Source organism: Patella vulgata, chromosome 5 (assembly GCF_932274485.2).
Source record: "Patella vulgata chromosome 5, xgPatVulg1.2, whole genome shotgun sequence".
NCBI classification, from domain to species: domain Eukaryota; kingdom Metazoa; phylum Mollusca; class Gastropoda; family Patellidae; genus Patella; species Patella vulgata.
Window position 1 is genome coordinate 4,380,349 of NC_065883.2, and position 17,026 is coordinate 4,397,374.

Consider the following 17,026-nt stretch of genomic DNA (forward strand, 5'->3'; position numbering starts at 1 on the left):
TGCACGCCGCTTTAAAGTGCCATCAAAGCGCCGTTGGTGTGAACCTAACTTTATCTTGCTGGGGGGGGGGGGGCTGTCATAAGGCCTGTCATTGAGCAACTGGCGTGGTTTCGAATCCCGGGTTGTAGGGTGACCTGTCGAACCTCGTGGGTTTTGCTCCGGATCCTCCGGTTTCCTCCCACTGCTAAAGACCTCTACGCGCAAACGTATTATTGAAATAAAATTAAACCATAGTTTGTGTCGAGTGGGCGTTAAACCCCATCTCTCTCTCTCTCTCCCTCTATCTATCTCTCTTAAAACTTTATGTTATTTGATTATTGTATAGGGTTAATCAGATATCACAATGGGAGATGAAATAACAACTTCACGCTACCTTGAAATTTAATACTGTCATTCTTGAAATTTTGTCTACTAAAAGAAACCCTCGTGTAGTCACAAAGTATGTGCATTCGGATGAGACCACATTATATGGGAGCGTATATTCGGCATCTCGGAGTTTTTTAATCTTTTAAACCTCAGAAGACTGTTTTTTTTACACGCCCACATTTGTTTGTTAACAGTCTACAGGTCACAATTTTTATCCGATTTCAATGAAACTTGAAATATAGGTTAATCACCCGAAGATCTCGGTCCCTTTCGATATTGGCATGTATCGGACTGTAACTCCATGGATTATGGCCGCTGATTGTACGAAAAATCACGTTTTTAGCTTGTGAACACTGTAGAGGTCACAATTTTTTATCCAATTTAGTTTAAACGTGAATTGTATGATTATAACCCAAAGATCTCGGTTCCTTTCGATATTCGCGCATATCGGAACGTAACTTCCTGAATTATGGCACCTGATTGTACGAAAAATCGCGTTTTTAGCTTGTGGACACTATAGAGGTCATAATTTTTATCCGATTTAAAAAACCGTATTATTATATCACCGTTAAACCCTAAGGATGGCTGAGTCCAAATTTTGTGAAAATCGGCCCGAAACTGACAGACAAAATGGCCGCCGTTCGTTCTCAAATAGCGTAAAAATATGGTATATCAGGGTTGTGGACCCTATAGAGGTCACAATTTTGATCCGATTTTGTTGAAACTTGACATTTAAGTTTATAACCCAAAGATCTCGGTTCCTGTCGATATTTGCGCATATCGGACCGTAACTTCCTGAATTATGGCCCCTGATTGTACGAAAAATTGCGTTTTTAGCTTGTGGACCCTATACAGGTCATAATTTTTATCCGATTTAAAAACGTATTATTATATCACCGTTACACCCTAAGGACGGCTGAGTTCGAATTTCGTGAAAATCGGCCCAAAACTGACAGACAAAATGGTCGCCCTTAGTTCTCAAATAGCGTAAAAATATGGAATATCAAGGTTTTGGACCCTATAGAGGTCACAATTTTTATCCGATTTTGTTGACACTTGAAATGTAAGTTTATAACCCAAAGATCGTGGTTCCTTTTGATATTCGCGCATATCGGACCGTAACTTCCTGAATTATGGCCCCTGATTGTACGAAAAAACGTGTTTTTAGCTTGTGGACCCTATAGAGGTCCCAATTTTTATCTGATTTTGTTGAAACTTGAAATGTATGTTTATAACTCAAAGATCTCGGTTCCTTTCGCGCATATCGAACCTTAACTTCCTGATTGTACGAAAAATCACTTTCTTTTTAGCTTGTTCTCTATCCATCTCTCCAAAATGTGAGCGTATCCTGCCTGGCAGCCGCTGGTATATTTCAGTGGGATTTTTCTGGTACAACCCTACCGAATATGTCCCTCAAAGAGTTCCTGGCCTCGATGAATCAGCTTTGTCGTCTATTACCTCATCATTAAAAGAATTAAAATCAATGAGAGTTTTCGTTACCACCGATAACGCGACAATAGGTAGACATATGCATCTCAAAAGTCGCCATTGAAATTTACGATATTTATTCAAATCACAAGGTTCTCCAGTAACGATATTATGCTAACCTGGCAACACATCTTAATTCAACCCCTCTTCTTCCATTGCAGGCCAAAAAATTCAATAACAATGAACGTGCAATAGGGTTGAGAGAAATAATTTCTACGAATAGACGAACTACCAATTGTGGGATAGCGAAATTTAATGGTCTGCCTCCTTTTGACCAAAACTTGCAATTCTCTCTTATTGACACTGCTTAGCGTCAGTGATACAATTGATAGTGACTGAGTAAAAAATACAGGACGATTTCTGAACTACCAGTACTTTTACAGTACGAATGGGTGTCTTTGGCATTAACATGCTACAATAAAACACAGTGCTTCTATAAATATTTAACTATGCGAATTTTTGCACTCCAAAAACTACCCCACTACTGATATGTTTTTTTCTTCAACTCGAGACCCCGGGTTTCCAGAAAATACAAACTTAGTTTAGTAGTGTGATCAGGTTGGAGAAATAACATTAAAGATAATGACCATATCAGTAGTGGGGTACTTTTTGGCGTGCGGATTGGACATAATCAGTGTTGACGTGTTGTTCTGTTCTATACATTGAATATCTTCTGTGTTAGAGGCCAGCTGTTTGTCCTTAGGTTGACCCCTGTCTGGGTCAAGGGTCATTAATTTCTAAATGTTTTGAAGTCTTTCGGTGTCCATCTCCTTTTGACCAAATTTTCGCATATCGGAACGTAACTTCCTGAATTATGTCCCCTGATTGTACGAAAAATCGCGTTTTTAGCTTGTGGACCCTATAGAGGTCTTAATTTTATCCGATTTAAAAAAACGTATTATTATATAACCGTTACAACCTAAGGCCGACTGAGTCCGAATTTCGTGAAAATCGGCTTAAACTGACCGACAAAATGGCCGCCCTTCGTTCTCAAATAGCGTAAAAATATGGTATATCAAGGTTGTGGATACTATAGGGATCATAATTTTTATCCGATTTTGTTGAAACTTGGAATGTGACTTTATAACCCAAAGATCTCGGTTCCTGTCGATATTTGCGCATATCGAATTGTAATTTTCTGAATTATGGCCCTTGATTGTACGAAAGATCACTTTCTTTTTTGCTTGTTCTCTATCCACTAGGTAATTCCCCGTTCCTCATTGAGTCACCAATCCCACCTGCGAATACGTACCGCTAATCTGTGAGCTCGCATCGTCGCCCGTTCGCGTCACACCCCTCGCATTTAACGGCAGGCTATTATTATATTATTTTGCAGTTTAGAAGTTGCATTAAATTATATGTTTGGATTGGGTAGTCGAATGGTTAACGCTCGCGTGCTGCAACATAAGTTCTGTCATTGAGTCAAGTGACGTAGTTTCCATTCCACGCTTGTATGTGATAAGGAGTAGAGTCGCCTGTCCAACCTCGGGCGAATTAATGAAATAAAATTGTTAGTCCTGAAATGACTTAGTTTGTTGAATAAATACTGTATTTTGAATATTAAATATATTCTGTTTCTGGTTATATAAATAATGACGTATTGCTGGAAACAAAATTGCTTATAATGATCCCATAACTGTTCTCTATTATTGATGTTAGACTAGAGATCAGATGATGGACGTTGTCAATATATTCACTATTGTATACAATACTATTGTTTATCTTTTGCAAGGAGAATAAAATAGGACAAACTATTTTCAAGACATATTTGACAGAGTTTACACGCGTGTCATAAAATAAAACCAAGTGCGAAAAATCCAAACCATTTGACACAATTCGAAGTCCTAAAAAACGCTATAGGCAAAATAGTGTAATCAGCAAATGATGCTTCGACCTTCGTAAAAAGTAACCCAACGGCAGTTGTCCAGTAAATACTGATTTATCCAGAAGCAGTCAGGCCTTCGAGTTATAGTTAGACAGTTGCCCTTTTGTAAATTTTAATTGTTTGTTTCTGAATACATATTTTGGTTTTTAACCACCATTAGGTTGTAACGGTTAGAACGGTTTTTAAAATCGGATAAATTGTGTGATCTTTAGAGCGCCCACAAGCGAAAAAAGAGACTTGTCGTATAATCAGGGGCCATAATGCATGAAGTTACGGTCCGAATATCGACCGGAGCCAAGATCTTTTGGATATAAACATACATTTTAAGGTTCATCAGGTATTACATACTTTTACACTATTTGCGTACGAGGTGCGGCTATTTTGTCAGACAGTGTTGGTCTGATTTTCCCGAAATTGTATCTCAACCGTGTAGGGTGTAACGGTGATATGTTTGAACCGTGTTTTTAAAATCAGATAAAAATTGTGTTTCCCGAAATTGTATCTCAACCGTGTAGGGTGTAACGGTGATATGTTTGAACCGTGTTTTTAAAATCAGATAAAAATTGTCACCTGTAGAGGAACCACGAGGTTAAAATATGATTTTTCGTACAATCAGGAGCCATAATCCATATATTTACCATCCGATACCGAGCACTGTGGGTTGTAAAAACCATTTTAAGTAACATCAAAATCAGATCACAATTGTGACCTCTAGAGGGTCTACAACCTTGGTATTACATGCTTTACACTATTTGCGTAAAGGGGAGTGGCTATTTTGACGGGAAGTTTCGGTCCGTTATTTCGAATCAAATACCAATTATGAGCTCTAGATGGTCCACAAGCTAAATCAGTGATTTGGGGTACAATCAGGGGCAATAATCCATGAAGTTAAAGTCCGATACAGATACGTGCAAATAACGTCAAAATCAGATAAAAATTATGACCTGGAGAGACAGTCTCGGTCCCATTTTCACGAAATTCAAACACAACTAGCTGAAATTATGGTGTAACGGTAATATATTTGAAAGGTTTTTAAACTCGGAAAAAAATTGTGACCTCTGGAGTGTCCGTCCATTTTGTCGAACAATTGTGGTCCGATTTTCACGAAATTCGAACTTAAGAAATGAATTATTAATCAATTTATATTTTGTGTTGGATAGAATAGTTAAATTTACCCAATGTTGCAAAAGGTTTCGATTAAAAGATTAAATCATTAACATTACCCATATATTAGGTGTTTTACCTAATTTACGGTAATGTTTTTATGCATTCTGTAACGATATTGCGGAAGATACGAGTTTTTGCCTCGAGAATTTAAATCGTTCCACTGGCTAGCTTTCATTCGACAATCAACGGTCTTTCCTTTCAGCTCGTAGTCTTGCTGCTGTTTCACACGGTGCTGCCAGTTGCGTCGTCAACCTCTCGAATGTTTCTCGGGCCGAACCAAATTAGTATCATTATGTATCATTACTTTATTAGCAGTGTGATAACGCTAAAGAACCCGGGGCGGGGGGTCACAGTCATGACTTTACAAATAACCCTAATTATTATCTACAGTATACGCATCAGATCACTACTAAGTTTTACAAAAATATTACTTTTCTGAAAGACCGCGTGGCTTGAACCCGTCATGAGATTTAACAATAAATATAGTTTTACCTCTATATTATTATAGTCATCATTCCGATACATGGTAAATGTTCCAGGAATTTGGAGTTCCACATGTCTGAAATGTAAAAGTATACAAATATATACTAAACAGCAAAAAAACAAACAAACAAAAAAAAAAACGTCAGTACGATTTCAAAATCAGAGAGGCACTTTAATCAAGCATTCTAGAAAACGACTTACTAAATGGACCAAAGCAATTGTTTGTGAACAGTATGTTGACACGTTAGTGATTAATTCATCACAATTCCAAAACATTACGAGAAGGTTTAGAGTCTCTACACAGTCTATTCATCAGTATCTGGTGTGTCCACCGCGTCTGTATATGGAGTGGACAAGACGATTGATAAACGCCATTGGCACCTGGAACGACACTTTTAGAAAAGCCTGGCGCAATCCATCGGCTGTGTTTGGTCTCGATACGACGTTATTAAGTCTCCTCTGAATTTCATCACAAAGATTTCAATCGGGTTTAAGTCCGGACTAAGAGCTGGTCAGTGCATTACGTTGACACCGTTTTGCTGTAGAAAGTCACGAGTAACTATGGTGGTGTGGGCACGGGCGTTATCATGCTGAAAAACGTTGTTCCGATGACGTGGTATGTGGTATGACTTGGGGTCTGAGAGCTTGATCGATGTAGCGCACTGCTGTGATGCCGCCTCCTCTCCGTTGACCAAGATTTTGGAACACCACGGGACCCACTCTCTGGTTCAGGCCGATTCCACCCCAAAGCATTATGCTTGGACCTCGTTCCATGACACATTGGTCAGAATAACGCTGGCCACGTCGATGCCATATTCTGGTGCTGCCATCTGCAGTTTATACGCAATTCCGACTCTTATCTGTGTCGGCAGTTCTGGTGTTGTTGGGCAAACTGAAGATCTTCACGTCGATGGCAGGGGTGAGGATCGTTTCGTTCCACGGTGAGGTCTACGGCAATGGATGTTCTGTCTGTTGAGACGTTGGCGCACTGTATTGGTAGTGATGGCTCTTCCGTGTGTTCCCACTGTCTGACGTGCTGTCTCAGATGCCCGTGTGAAGGGATTCTGCACGTGCTATCGCACAACATGGCGGTCTTGTCGCCTAGCGGTAACCCTTGGTCTACCAGTTCGGGGGCGATCAACCGTGGTGTTGGTGGCCCGAAATCTTTGCTGAAGCCTTAGATGGTCCGAACATTGACCTGAAAGTGATTGGCAACGGCTTGGGCAGTGTGGCCAGCGTCGAGTCTTCCAAGCGCCTGGTTTCTCTGAGCTGCCGTGCTGCTGACGTTGTAGTGTGAATAATTCAACCAGGTATAGACGTATCGTTTCAGAAACTTTAAAATTTAAATGATGACTGGTAAGGGAAACGGGCAAAATAGTTTCCCATGATCATATCCTAAAGAACCATCTCGCCGAGTTTTAAACAAGTATTTTAATATTTCGCTCGTCCGAGTGTAAGTAGGGAGATAACACTGAATTTCAGAACGAACAAAATGTAAATTTGGACAGGGTTCTTCCTTACGACCAAATGTTCGAACAATCCCTTAAGTTTTAACATATTGAACAAGAGCAGTAAGAGTGTGGAGCGTTCACCAAAAAAAAGTTGGACGAACACATTAAATATGGGAGAATACAAACTCGGACTACGCACACAGCTGTACTCTATGGGCATTGTCAAATCCAGTAAAATTTTAGGAATTCCGATTATAAACTGTCACGTATGATAATATCTTACTAAACAATTCGGCATACCTCCGGGACCCTCTACCCAGGATAAGAATCTCAGCTGTATACCCCTCTCACAAGCCCTGTAGTTCACGTGGTGGTATACATTTGTATAGTCACTCTAATGGTGGATTTTGGGAGAATCACACGTGCTCATATCATTCATTGATCATTTACGACATTTCAACTGTATGGGTATTGACTGTTATAATGATAATCTTAGCGAATTATGAGTAATAAAAGATAGTATATACACTTGTAGTTATTATATGAAATTGCAATGTGGACAATCGGGGAGACAGAAATGATATTTTGATTATCTGTTAAACAAATTATACTAAAATGTTACTTTTAAGGGTTACAGGTTGTTTTCTTTTATTATTGTGATCAAACTGAAATACATAAGCTCATAACAGGATAACCATCGTCAACTCGTCATCTTGAATGTGTCACTGGTATTAAGTTTTAGTGATTGATTGCTGCGTTTTTATCATCGAACAGAGCGACGAACAAGACATGATTAAGTGAAATGACGACAATAGATCTACGTATCTAATCAGTATATAAAACGTTACCTGTTACCGAAAGTTACAACATGCGGATCACCAGATACAACGCATTTCCTCCCTTCTATAGCCTTCGTGTCTTTTATTACATTCACCTACAAAAGGCAACAGCAATTAATCCAATATTTATATCGAACAGCAGATGGATGCCGAAAAGTACATTTTGACATAACTTTTGTACATGATGTTAAATACATCTTAGATACATAATCCTGCCACCCTTTTTAAATAAGTTCATGATCTGGTCAGTAGATCTACACCAAGCTATAATAAAAAATCTTCTGAAACTCTTATTGGGAGAACGAATTGCTGTTAGGGGTAGTAACTCCACGATAAGTTACCAACCTACACCACCTGCTCATTATGTTCAGTCAAACTATCAGAGAAATTTAAGTAATAAAGAGAAGAAATTAACGTTAGAACAATCTAGTTATAACAAATAATTCACGTGGTAGTTTAATTGAAGAGCAGCAAAATTTACTTTTATGGAATAAAACTGTTCAGATGCAAGAAGTGAACGAGACATTTCTCAATATCACGACCTTCAAATAAATATGTAACGATTTGTCTGATTTGACTATATCTGCATGTATGATTTAACACTAGAACGTCTGTCCCACTTGAATTGTAAAATAAAAGGACTTACCGTAACCGGAGCTAAAGTATAATTTCCCCATATTGGGTGTCCAAAGTACTGAACTGGGGAACGAAGTGTGATTTTCATAACATTGGTCTGTTGCCGATATTCACCTTCAGTAATTGAACCAGTAACCTTGATACTGTAAATCTGTTCCCATTTGTCAGGATTAATTTTCACCCCACAAGCCGTATCTGAACGAACTGTTGGAGAGCAGGTATCAGTCCCTATTGGTATATTCGCTATGACACCATATGTGCAATCACTATCAGGACATCCTATCTTTGCTGTAGCTTTTATACGGATCTCGCCAGATTTACCCTCTGTAACGGTAATCGTGGGCGTCAAAACCTGCAAAGCATATTTTGTATAAGTTGTAACATCAATGGTTCAGAAATATATAAATAAGCTTCGGGGGCTGAATAACCATCCGAGGCCAGTTTCAATTTCACGAGTGGTACCTCAAGTAATTCAGATGAAATTATATAGCTATTTTAGGCCCTGTATTTATCGGACTGACTACGGAAGGGTGCATATATGTTAAATGAAAACATGGGAACCCAAAAAGAGCACAAGTGGGTGTAATCGCCCATCAGCGTGTAAGTTATATCAATTTAATTTCATTAAAGTAACTATCTGTCATTTGTTTAGCGAACAGGTCATATATATATATATAAGACCATTCCAGACAGGGTTCCTTACAAACAGTGAGTAGGATACAACCTTCAGATAACATTCAGATGGACAGCTTCGGTGTACATGTATTCGAATTAGTACCAAGATTGTTACCTCATTCGTTCATTAATGCTATGGTATAGTTTATGTTGGTTGCTTTTAACCAAGAAATGAAATGAAATAAAATGGGGTTTAACGTCATACTGGTTCTGCTCCTACTAGGTTGGTCATGGATCACAACAGGTCCCGCATAAGATGTGGGGCACCGTGACATGGGTCATGGGTCAGTCTAGGTCACACATAAAAATGGTTGACACTCTAGCTGGGTTACATTGCTGGGTACATAGTGTGTAGAACCTATCTCTAAGTATTGACTAACTGGCCTATGTGTTAGAATATCTATATATGAAGTAGAAAGGGTTCATTGTGGTTACTATTCATGGAAATTCGTGAGAAATATACGTGTTGTCAGTAGTCGCTTAAACCCGTCAGTATTTGTACCGTCTGCCAGTATTCCTATAAATGGTCAGTAATAATCATAAGTCGAGTATTTAAATCAATTGGTTAGTTTTCTTTACTTGCGTCAGTATGTAAAAATAACGTGAGTAATTAAACAAACGTGAGTTAAGCCGATCATATCACTAGTCAGGCGCGTGCGGTAGAAATTGACGAAAGCGTGACTAATTAAGAATCCGTCACTATTTGAGGTCTACGTCACTATCAGAGTGAACCGTCAGTTATCTTTGATGTGCGTCAGTAACTGGATCCGACGCCAGTAGAGCGTGAAATCGTTAACTATATAAATTTCTGGCGAGTATTGTCTGCGATATCACCTCGGTGGAAGCGGACGTAAAATACAACTAACCCATCATCATCATTGTTAGTGTCTGCGATATCACCTCGGTGGAAGCGGACGTAAAATACAACTAACTCATCATCATTGTTAGTGTTTGTCTACGATATCACCTTAGGTGGAAGTGGACGTAAAACCCCAGAAACGAACGAACGAACGAACGAATTGTTAGTGAGTATCGTCGCTACATTCTGAATAAATTATTATTTAATTATTTACTAATATTCTCGAATCGGGAAATGTTTTTAAACAATAATGGATGGCAGCCAACACTAGGAGTATTTTTCGGCGATTTCGATTACCGCCGTAGTCTGCAGAATACGGAGCAATGTGAAGTGTTATTTAATTTACAATTTATATTTATTTTCGTTATATAACATGCGGATTGGCACATGTTCTGGGACTTGCGGCACTTTGATATCTGTATGGATTAAATTTGGAATCTCTGTATGGATTAAATTTGGAATCACAACTAATGGTTAAAAAAAAGATCAACACAAATCTGTTTTCACTAATTTTATTGAAACAGATAATATGATAGCAGATAACAGAAATAATGAATTTCATATACATACATACAAGCTGAAATTCTGAGCACTGAACAATCGTGTGAATATCTATATACATGTACATTATTATTGGTATCTTCAAATTTGCAACATATTACAAACCGATTCCTGATTAAAAAAAAAAAAAATAAAAAAACATATAATTCAAACGTCAACCCGACCATTTCAAGAATTGTCTGTGTGAAGGCGACTGCAGCTCGGTTGATTCATTTAAAAAGATAACTGATATTAAACTATACAATTGACTGAGCTATTCAGGGTTCATATTGGAAATATTTTGGTGTCAAGGCAACTGGAGTTCGGTTGCTTTATTTAAAAAGATAACTAATATTAAACTAAAAAATTGACTGAGCTATATCCGTTTGAGGTTGTTCGAGGAAAAGCAAGTTAAAGATATCGTTATATTCTAAAAGAAAATCACATAACAACCACGCCATATATTTGTTAATTTCTGTTTGATATTTCTCTCGGTGTTATAATTTAGAACGAAAGAGAATAGTCCATACATTAGTAATGTAGGTCTTGTATATTGAACTTTTATGGGAATAAATTCTGTTAATCTCACCACTTAATTAGCACCTTGGTGTTATATCAGGAGATTAAGAATGTTGATTGGGTAATCGAGTTTAGCCTCTTGATTATTATGTTTTGATATCTGTATGGATTCAATTTGGGATGACACCTAATGGTTAAGAAAGAACAAAGTAAATATATTTTCACTGCTTTTACTGAAACAAATATGTAAGCTGAATATATGAGAACAGAATAGTCATGTAAATATTTTTTTTTCTAAACAATATCTATTGACAGAAACTGGATTGGAGAACAGGCAAAAGCCTATATACCCCCTCTCCATAAAAGTACAAACATAAATATATAATGAAAAGTAAAGTAAAGTAAAGTAAACGGTTTAAATATAAGATGGCTATATACACTATATACACGATATGTACAAACCACAATCAGAATCTTTATATTTCATAAATTTACATACCGAATTTTCAAAATATTTGGGAGATGTCGAGGAAGTTATGTACTGCCGAAAAAATTTCTTCAGAATTGTTCCTGTCTTCAGTTCCGAATAATAAATTTTGAGAATTTTGATAAAGTTTTGGAAGTTTTGATATTGTTGCAGATCGTGCATCTGAACGTAAGGGACAAATTAAAAGAAAATGTTCAGAGTCTTCAAAGGCTTGACCACAATCGCATGTTGGGCTGTCAGAAATATGCCTGAGAAAACGATGTCCGTTTAAATGTAAATATCTTTTTACCTTTGAGAAATTAGCTTTTATAACAATTTTTAAAAAATATTTATAACGATGAAAATAGTAATAACATATTATATGGTATAATATACAATGCAAAACGTTCTACGCATGAATGCGCTACCCGACGGGGTAACAAATCGTTCGTTTGACACTTTATTTTATTTACTTTAAAAGAATAATTATTAAAGATTGAAATACAAAAAATCATAACTTGAACTGCCAAACGTTCTACGCACAAACATCTGCTACCTGACGGGATGGCAGTAAATTTTATTACCCTTTGAAAACATCATTCATTCAATAAAAACAATTCATAAAATCAAATGAAGACCGCCACAGCATACCCATCCACGTTATGGCTATCCAGACAGGGAGAGAGAGTTTCCACAATTTATCATCTTGGTACGCGTGCAAGAGAGGCGCGGATAAAAAACGAAAGTTAATATAGTTCTTTGAATTCATATTTTCTTTTCTTACATAATAGTAAAACGATTCCACATTACAAAATTTTAGTTTCCTGTGAGCTGTAATCAATTTTGCAACTCTTCCACAAAATAAATCACCGTTTTACTTCTACGTACACTTGTTCGTAAATTCGCTCCTGTATGTTTCAGAGAGCCATGGTGGCTAAGTGGGTAAGATAAAAATAAAGACGCTGGCTCGCTAGACAGGGAGGAGGTCGCGTGTTCGATGCATGAATAGTCGAGAAAGTTCATCTGGATTTTCGGGCGTGATTCCCCCTTGTCTGTAGTGAAGGACGGCTGTCTTGTCGTTCGGGGCGACAAAAAACCAAGATCCTGTGCATACATTGGCGTGCACGTAAAAGGTCAATTGGCAGTTGGAATTCAATATAAGAGTAGGCCATAGTACCGCCACACTGTATGGCATATGACAGTCTTCATAAGCGCAGGACATTAAGCATTTCCTTTCTTGCGTTTTCATTGTTGTGACAATCTTTTCCTCATAAAGATTACCATCGTCGGAGCAATGGCCGCGCTCTATCTCATCTCTATTCCTGTTAACTAAACCACAAAATTTTAAGATAGCCGTCAACCAGTGGGTTTGGAATATTGAAACGTAAAGCATGTTCAATACTAAGATTAAGATAAAGAGCTGGCCATTCTTACTATATTTCAAAAATAGACAATGCAGAGGGCCGACCGATCAGTCTCCTTAAGTAATACTTGGCATCGTTGTGAAGCCGTGAATCTCTAGTTTATGAATTACCGATAATCCCAATTTTAAGTCCAGACACCCGGCGCGGCCCATTGTGGTATCATGGCTACGTTCATTACCCTATCTGGGGTTCGGATTCTGATACCATTCCGGTACCTGAAAATAAAAGTAGACCTATCGTACACGCAAAACCTTATTTTAATTGAGTCATGTTACGAAGGTCACAGAAGATACGTTTAGCTCGATTACCCAATCAACATTCTTAATCTTCTGAGATTAGAAAAAAATTATTCCCATAAAAGTTTAATATACAAGACCTACATTACTAATGTATGGACTGTTCTTTTTCGCTCTAAATTTTAACACCGAGAGAAATATTAAACAAAAATTAACAAATATATGGCGTGGTTGCTATGTGATTTTTTTTTAGAACATGCTTTTCCTCAAACGGATATAGCTCAGTCAATTTTATAGTTTAATATTGGTTATCTTTTTAAATAAAGCAACCGAACTCCAGTTGCCTTGACACCAAAATATTTCCAATATGAAACCTGAATAGCTCAGTCAATTGTATAGTTTAATATCAGTTATCTTTTTAAATGAAGCAACCGAGCTGCAGTCGCCTTCACACAGACAATTCTTGAAATGGTCGGGTTGACGTTTGAATTATATGTTGTTTTTTTTTGTTTTTTTTTATCAGGAATCGGTTTGTAATATGTTGCAAATTTGAAGATACCAATAATAATGTACATGTATATAGATATTCACACGATTGTTCAGTGCTCAGAATTTCAGCTTGTATGTATGTATATGAAATTCATTATTTCTGTTATCTGCTATCATATTATCTGTTTCAATCAAATTAGAGAAAACAGATTGGTGTTGATCACAACAGGTCCCGCATAAGATGTGGGGCACCGTGACATGGGTCATGGGTCAGTCTAGGTCACACATAAAAATGGTTGACACTCTATTTGCAATATGAACCCTATCAGTTATCTTTGTAAATAAAGCAATCGAACTGCAGTCGCCTTGACACGGACAATTATTTTTGAAATGGTCGTGTTGACGTTTGAATTATATTGGTTTTTATTTTAAAACAGGAATCGGTTTGTAATATGTTGCAAATCTGAAGATACCAATAATAATGTACATGTATATAGATATTCACACGATTGTTCAGTGATCAGAATTTCAGCTTGTATGTACGTATATGAAATTCATTATTTCTGTTATCTGCTATCATATTATCTGTTTCAATCAAATTAGAGAAAACAGATTGGTGTTGATCTTTTTTTAACAATTTAATCCATACATTGATTCCAAATTTAATCCATACAGAAATCAAAGTGCCGCAAGTCCCAAACATGTGCCAATCCGCATGTTATATAACGAGAATAAATATAAATTGTAAATTAAATAACACTACCCATTGCGCCGCATTCTGCAGACTACGGCGGTAATCGAAATAGCCGACAAATATTCCTATTGTTGAATGCCATCTATTATTGTTTAAAAACATTTCCCGATTCGTAAATATTAGTAAATAGTTAATTAATAATTTATAAGCGACGATACTCACTAACAATACTCGCCAGAAATTTATATAGTTAACGATTTCACGCTCTACTGGCGTTGGGTCCAGTTACTGACGCACATCAAAGATAACTGGCGGTTTCACTCTGATAGTGACGTAGACCTCAAATAGTGACGGTTTCTTAATTAGTCACGCTTTTGTCAATTTCTCCCGCATGCGCCTGACTAGTGATATGATCGGCTTAACTCACGTTTGTTTAATTACTCACGTTATTTTTACATACTGGCACAAGTAAGGAATACTAACCAATTGACTTAAATACTCACCTTTTGATTATTACTGACCATTTATAGGAATACTGACGTACGGTACAAATACTGACGGGTTTTAGCGACTACTGACAACACGTATATTTCTCACGAATTCCCATGAATAGTAACCACAATGAACCCTTTCTACTTCATATATAGATATTCTAACACATAGGCCAGTTAATCAATACTTAGAGATAGGTTCTACACACTATGCATGTTACCGTGTTATGGGTCACGCTATGCCATACATAAATATAGTGTGACACTTGATTGGTCATGGATCACAATAGGTCCCGCATAAGACTTATGGGGCACTGTAGGTTGGTCAGGTGACAAGCTAGGCCACTTATAAAAACTGTGGGGCACTCTAGGTGGGTCATAGGTAAGTGTTTTTCAGACGATAATTTCTCCCGTTTACACCATTCAGCACGTCATTTTCTGTATAAAGCATCCCAATGCAAGTTGTAAGCAGTCTTCGGTGGCGTTTGTTCTTTTAGTAACAAACAAAAGGAGAGGAAAGTCGGAGCAGCTTAAAAGTTCATCAAATTAGTATGAGTTTGATCCTGGTAAAAGATCATGCCCTACATGCAGAAAAAATGTATAAGGGATCAGGACTTTATTCACTGTATAAATACAACATTGGTTTCATTCTACATGGGTAAATATTGAAGACTTTCCGGCCTGGGGAAAGGCATGTTATTTTTCGCGTGGACTTTGTGCCTTTAGTGATAACTTTACTTTCAACTATAATGGATCATTACCCAGATGAGTAGATTACTACGAGTTTCATTTGAAATTTTAACTCTTGTAATCCCCGAGTGAATATTTCATATATTAGCCATACAATTTAGCTGGATTAAGTCCGTATGACGCTGGCGAAGCACGCTCGCAAACGGGTCAGTGGACCATCAAAGTGTCAAAATCTTATAGAACAGTCAAGAAAGACAAATATGTCTGTTTCAGCGCTGATAAGCGTCCCTGTTGTGGAAATATGGACTTTTAAAGTTAACCTACTCACCCTGATTTAAATTTTATATTCAGGCGAACTGATCAACTTTCAAAATCAACTTAGGCCTTAGTGCACTGGATATGACACAATAGATCATCAGTGGTAAACTATGACATAATAGACAATCAAAGACAGACCATTAGTGGCGGATTACGGCAGACATACCTTCGGTGGTGCACTGGGCAACAGACCATCAGTTGTGTACAGGGACACACAGACCATCATTGGTCGACTGGGCCACAGACCACCAGCGGTGGACTGGCCCACCTACCATTAGTGGTGGAATGGAACACAGGCCATCATTTGAGGACTGGGCGACAGACCATCAGTGGTGGACTGGGACGCAATGACCACCAGTGGTGGACTTGGACATAGACCAACAGTAGTGGACTGCAACACACAGACCATCATTGATGCATTGGGACACACAAAATACCAGTGGTTGGCAGCTACTGTGGCTCAGCGGGTCGGACGTTGGCTGATTAACGTAGAGGTAGCGTGTTCGAACCTTGCACTGGCCGAGACTGTTCATCGAGATGTCAGTGATGCAGATCAGGGGACCGAACAAGGAACAACGTATAGTCGTTCGGATGGCATGAAAAACAGAGGTCCTGTGTACACATTGGCGTGCACGTATAAGATATGGGATTCGATATAAGAGTAGCCCGTGGTGCCGCTAGTCCACACCATGGCCCTCATAGCGTATGCCTGTCTTCAGTAACCCATCGGAGTAGGACGTTAAACCCCATTTCATTTCATTTACTTCCATCAGTGGTGGCCTGGGACACACATACTATCAGTGGAGGACTAACACACATACCATCAGTGGTAGCCTGGAACACACATACCATCTGTGGTGAACTGGGACACACATACCATCAGTTGTGGACTATGATACAATAGACATTCAGTGGTAGACTGGTCCACACTGATCCATCACTGGTGAACTGGGCCACATATCATAATGGGCCACAGATCATCAGTGGTGTACTATGATAGACTTGAAAGTTGATCGGTTCGCCTGAATATTGCATCCATAATTAAAATCAGGACGAGTAGAGTAACTTTAAAAGTCCATGTTTCCACAACCGGCCCCTATCAACGCCGAAACGGCCGTGTATGTCTTTTTGTGACTGCTCGGTAAAATTTTGACACTTTCATGGCCTTAAATGTTCTCTAAAAAGCAGGCGGTGAGATAATTTCTTCATTCTATCCAGAGACCCTTCTGCGAGTGTGCTTCGGTAGCGTCATACGGATATAATCCAGCTAAACTTTATGGCTAATATCTTAATCTTTCACTCGGGGATTA

The 17,026-nt window shown here is 38.1% G+C and overlaps 1 protein-coding gene across 1 annotated transcript in view; it reads right to left on the minus strand.

Moving 5' to 3' along the window:
- Positions 1 to 17,026, minus strand: part of LOC130012958 (von Willebrand factor D and EGF domain-containing protein-like) — a 97,733-nt gene that overhangs the window by 56,796 nt on the left and 23,911 nt on the right. Inside the window, exons 8-10 of the mRNA XM_056101214.1 lie at positions 8,326 to 8,667; positions 7,689 to 7,774; positions 5,399 to 5,465 (exon numbers count right to left, since the gene is read on the minus strand). Of these exons, the coding sequence (XP_055957189.1) occupies positions 5,399 to 5,465; positions 7,689 to 7,774; positions 8,326 to 8,667 (495 nt within the window). The remainder of the gene's footprint in view (positions 1 to 5,398; positions 5,466 to 7,688; positions 7,775 to 8,325; positions 8,668 to 17,026) is intronic.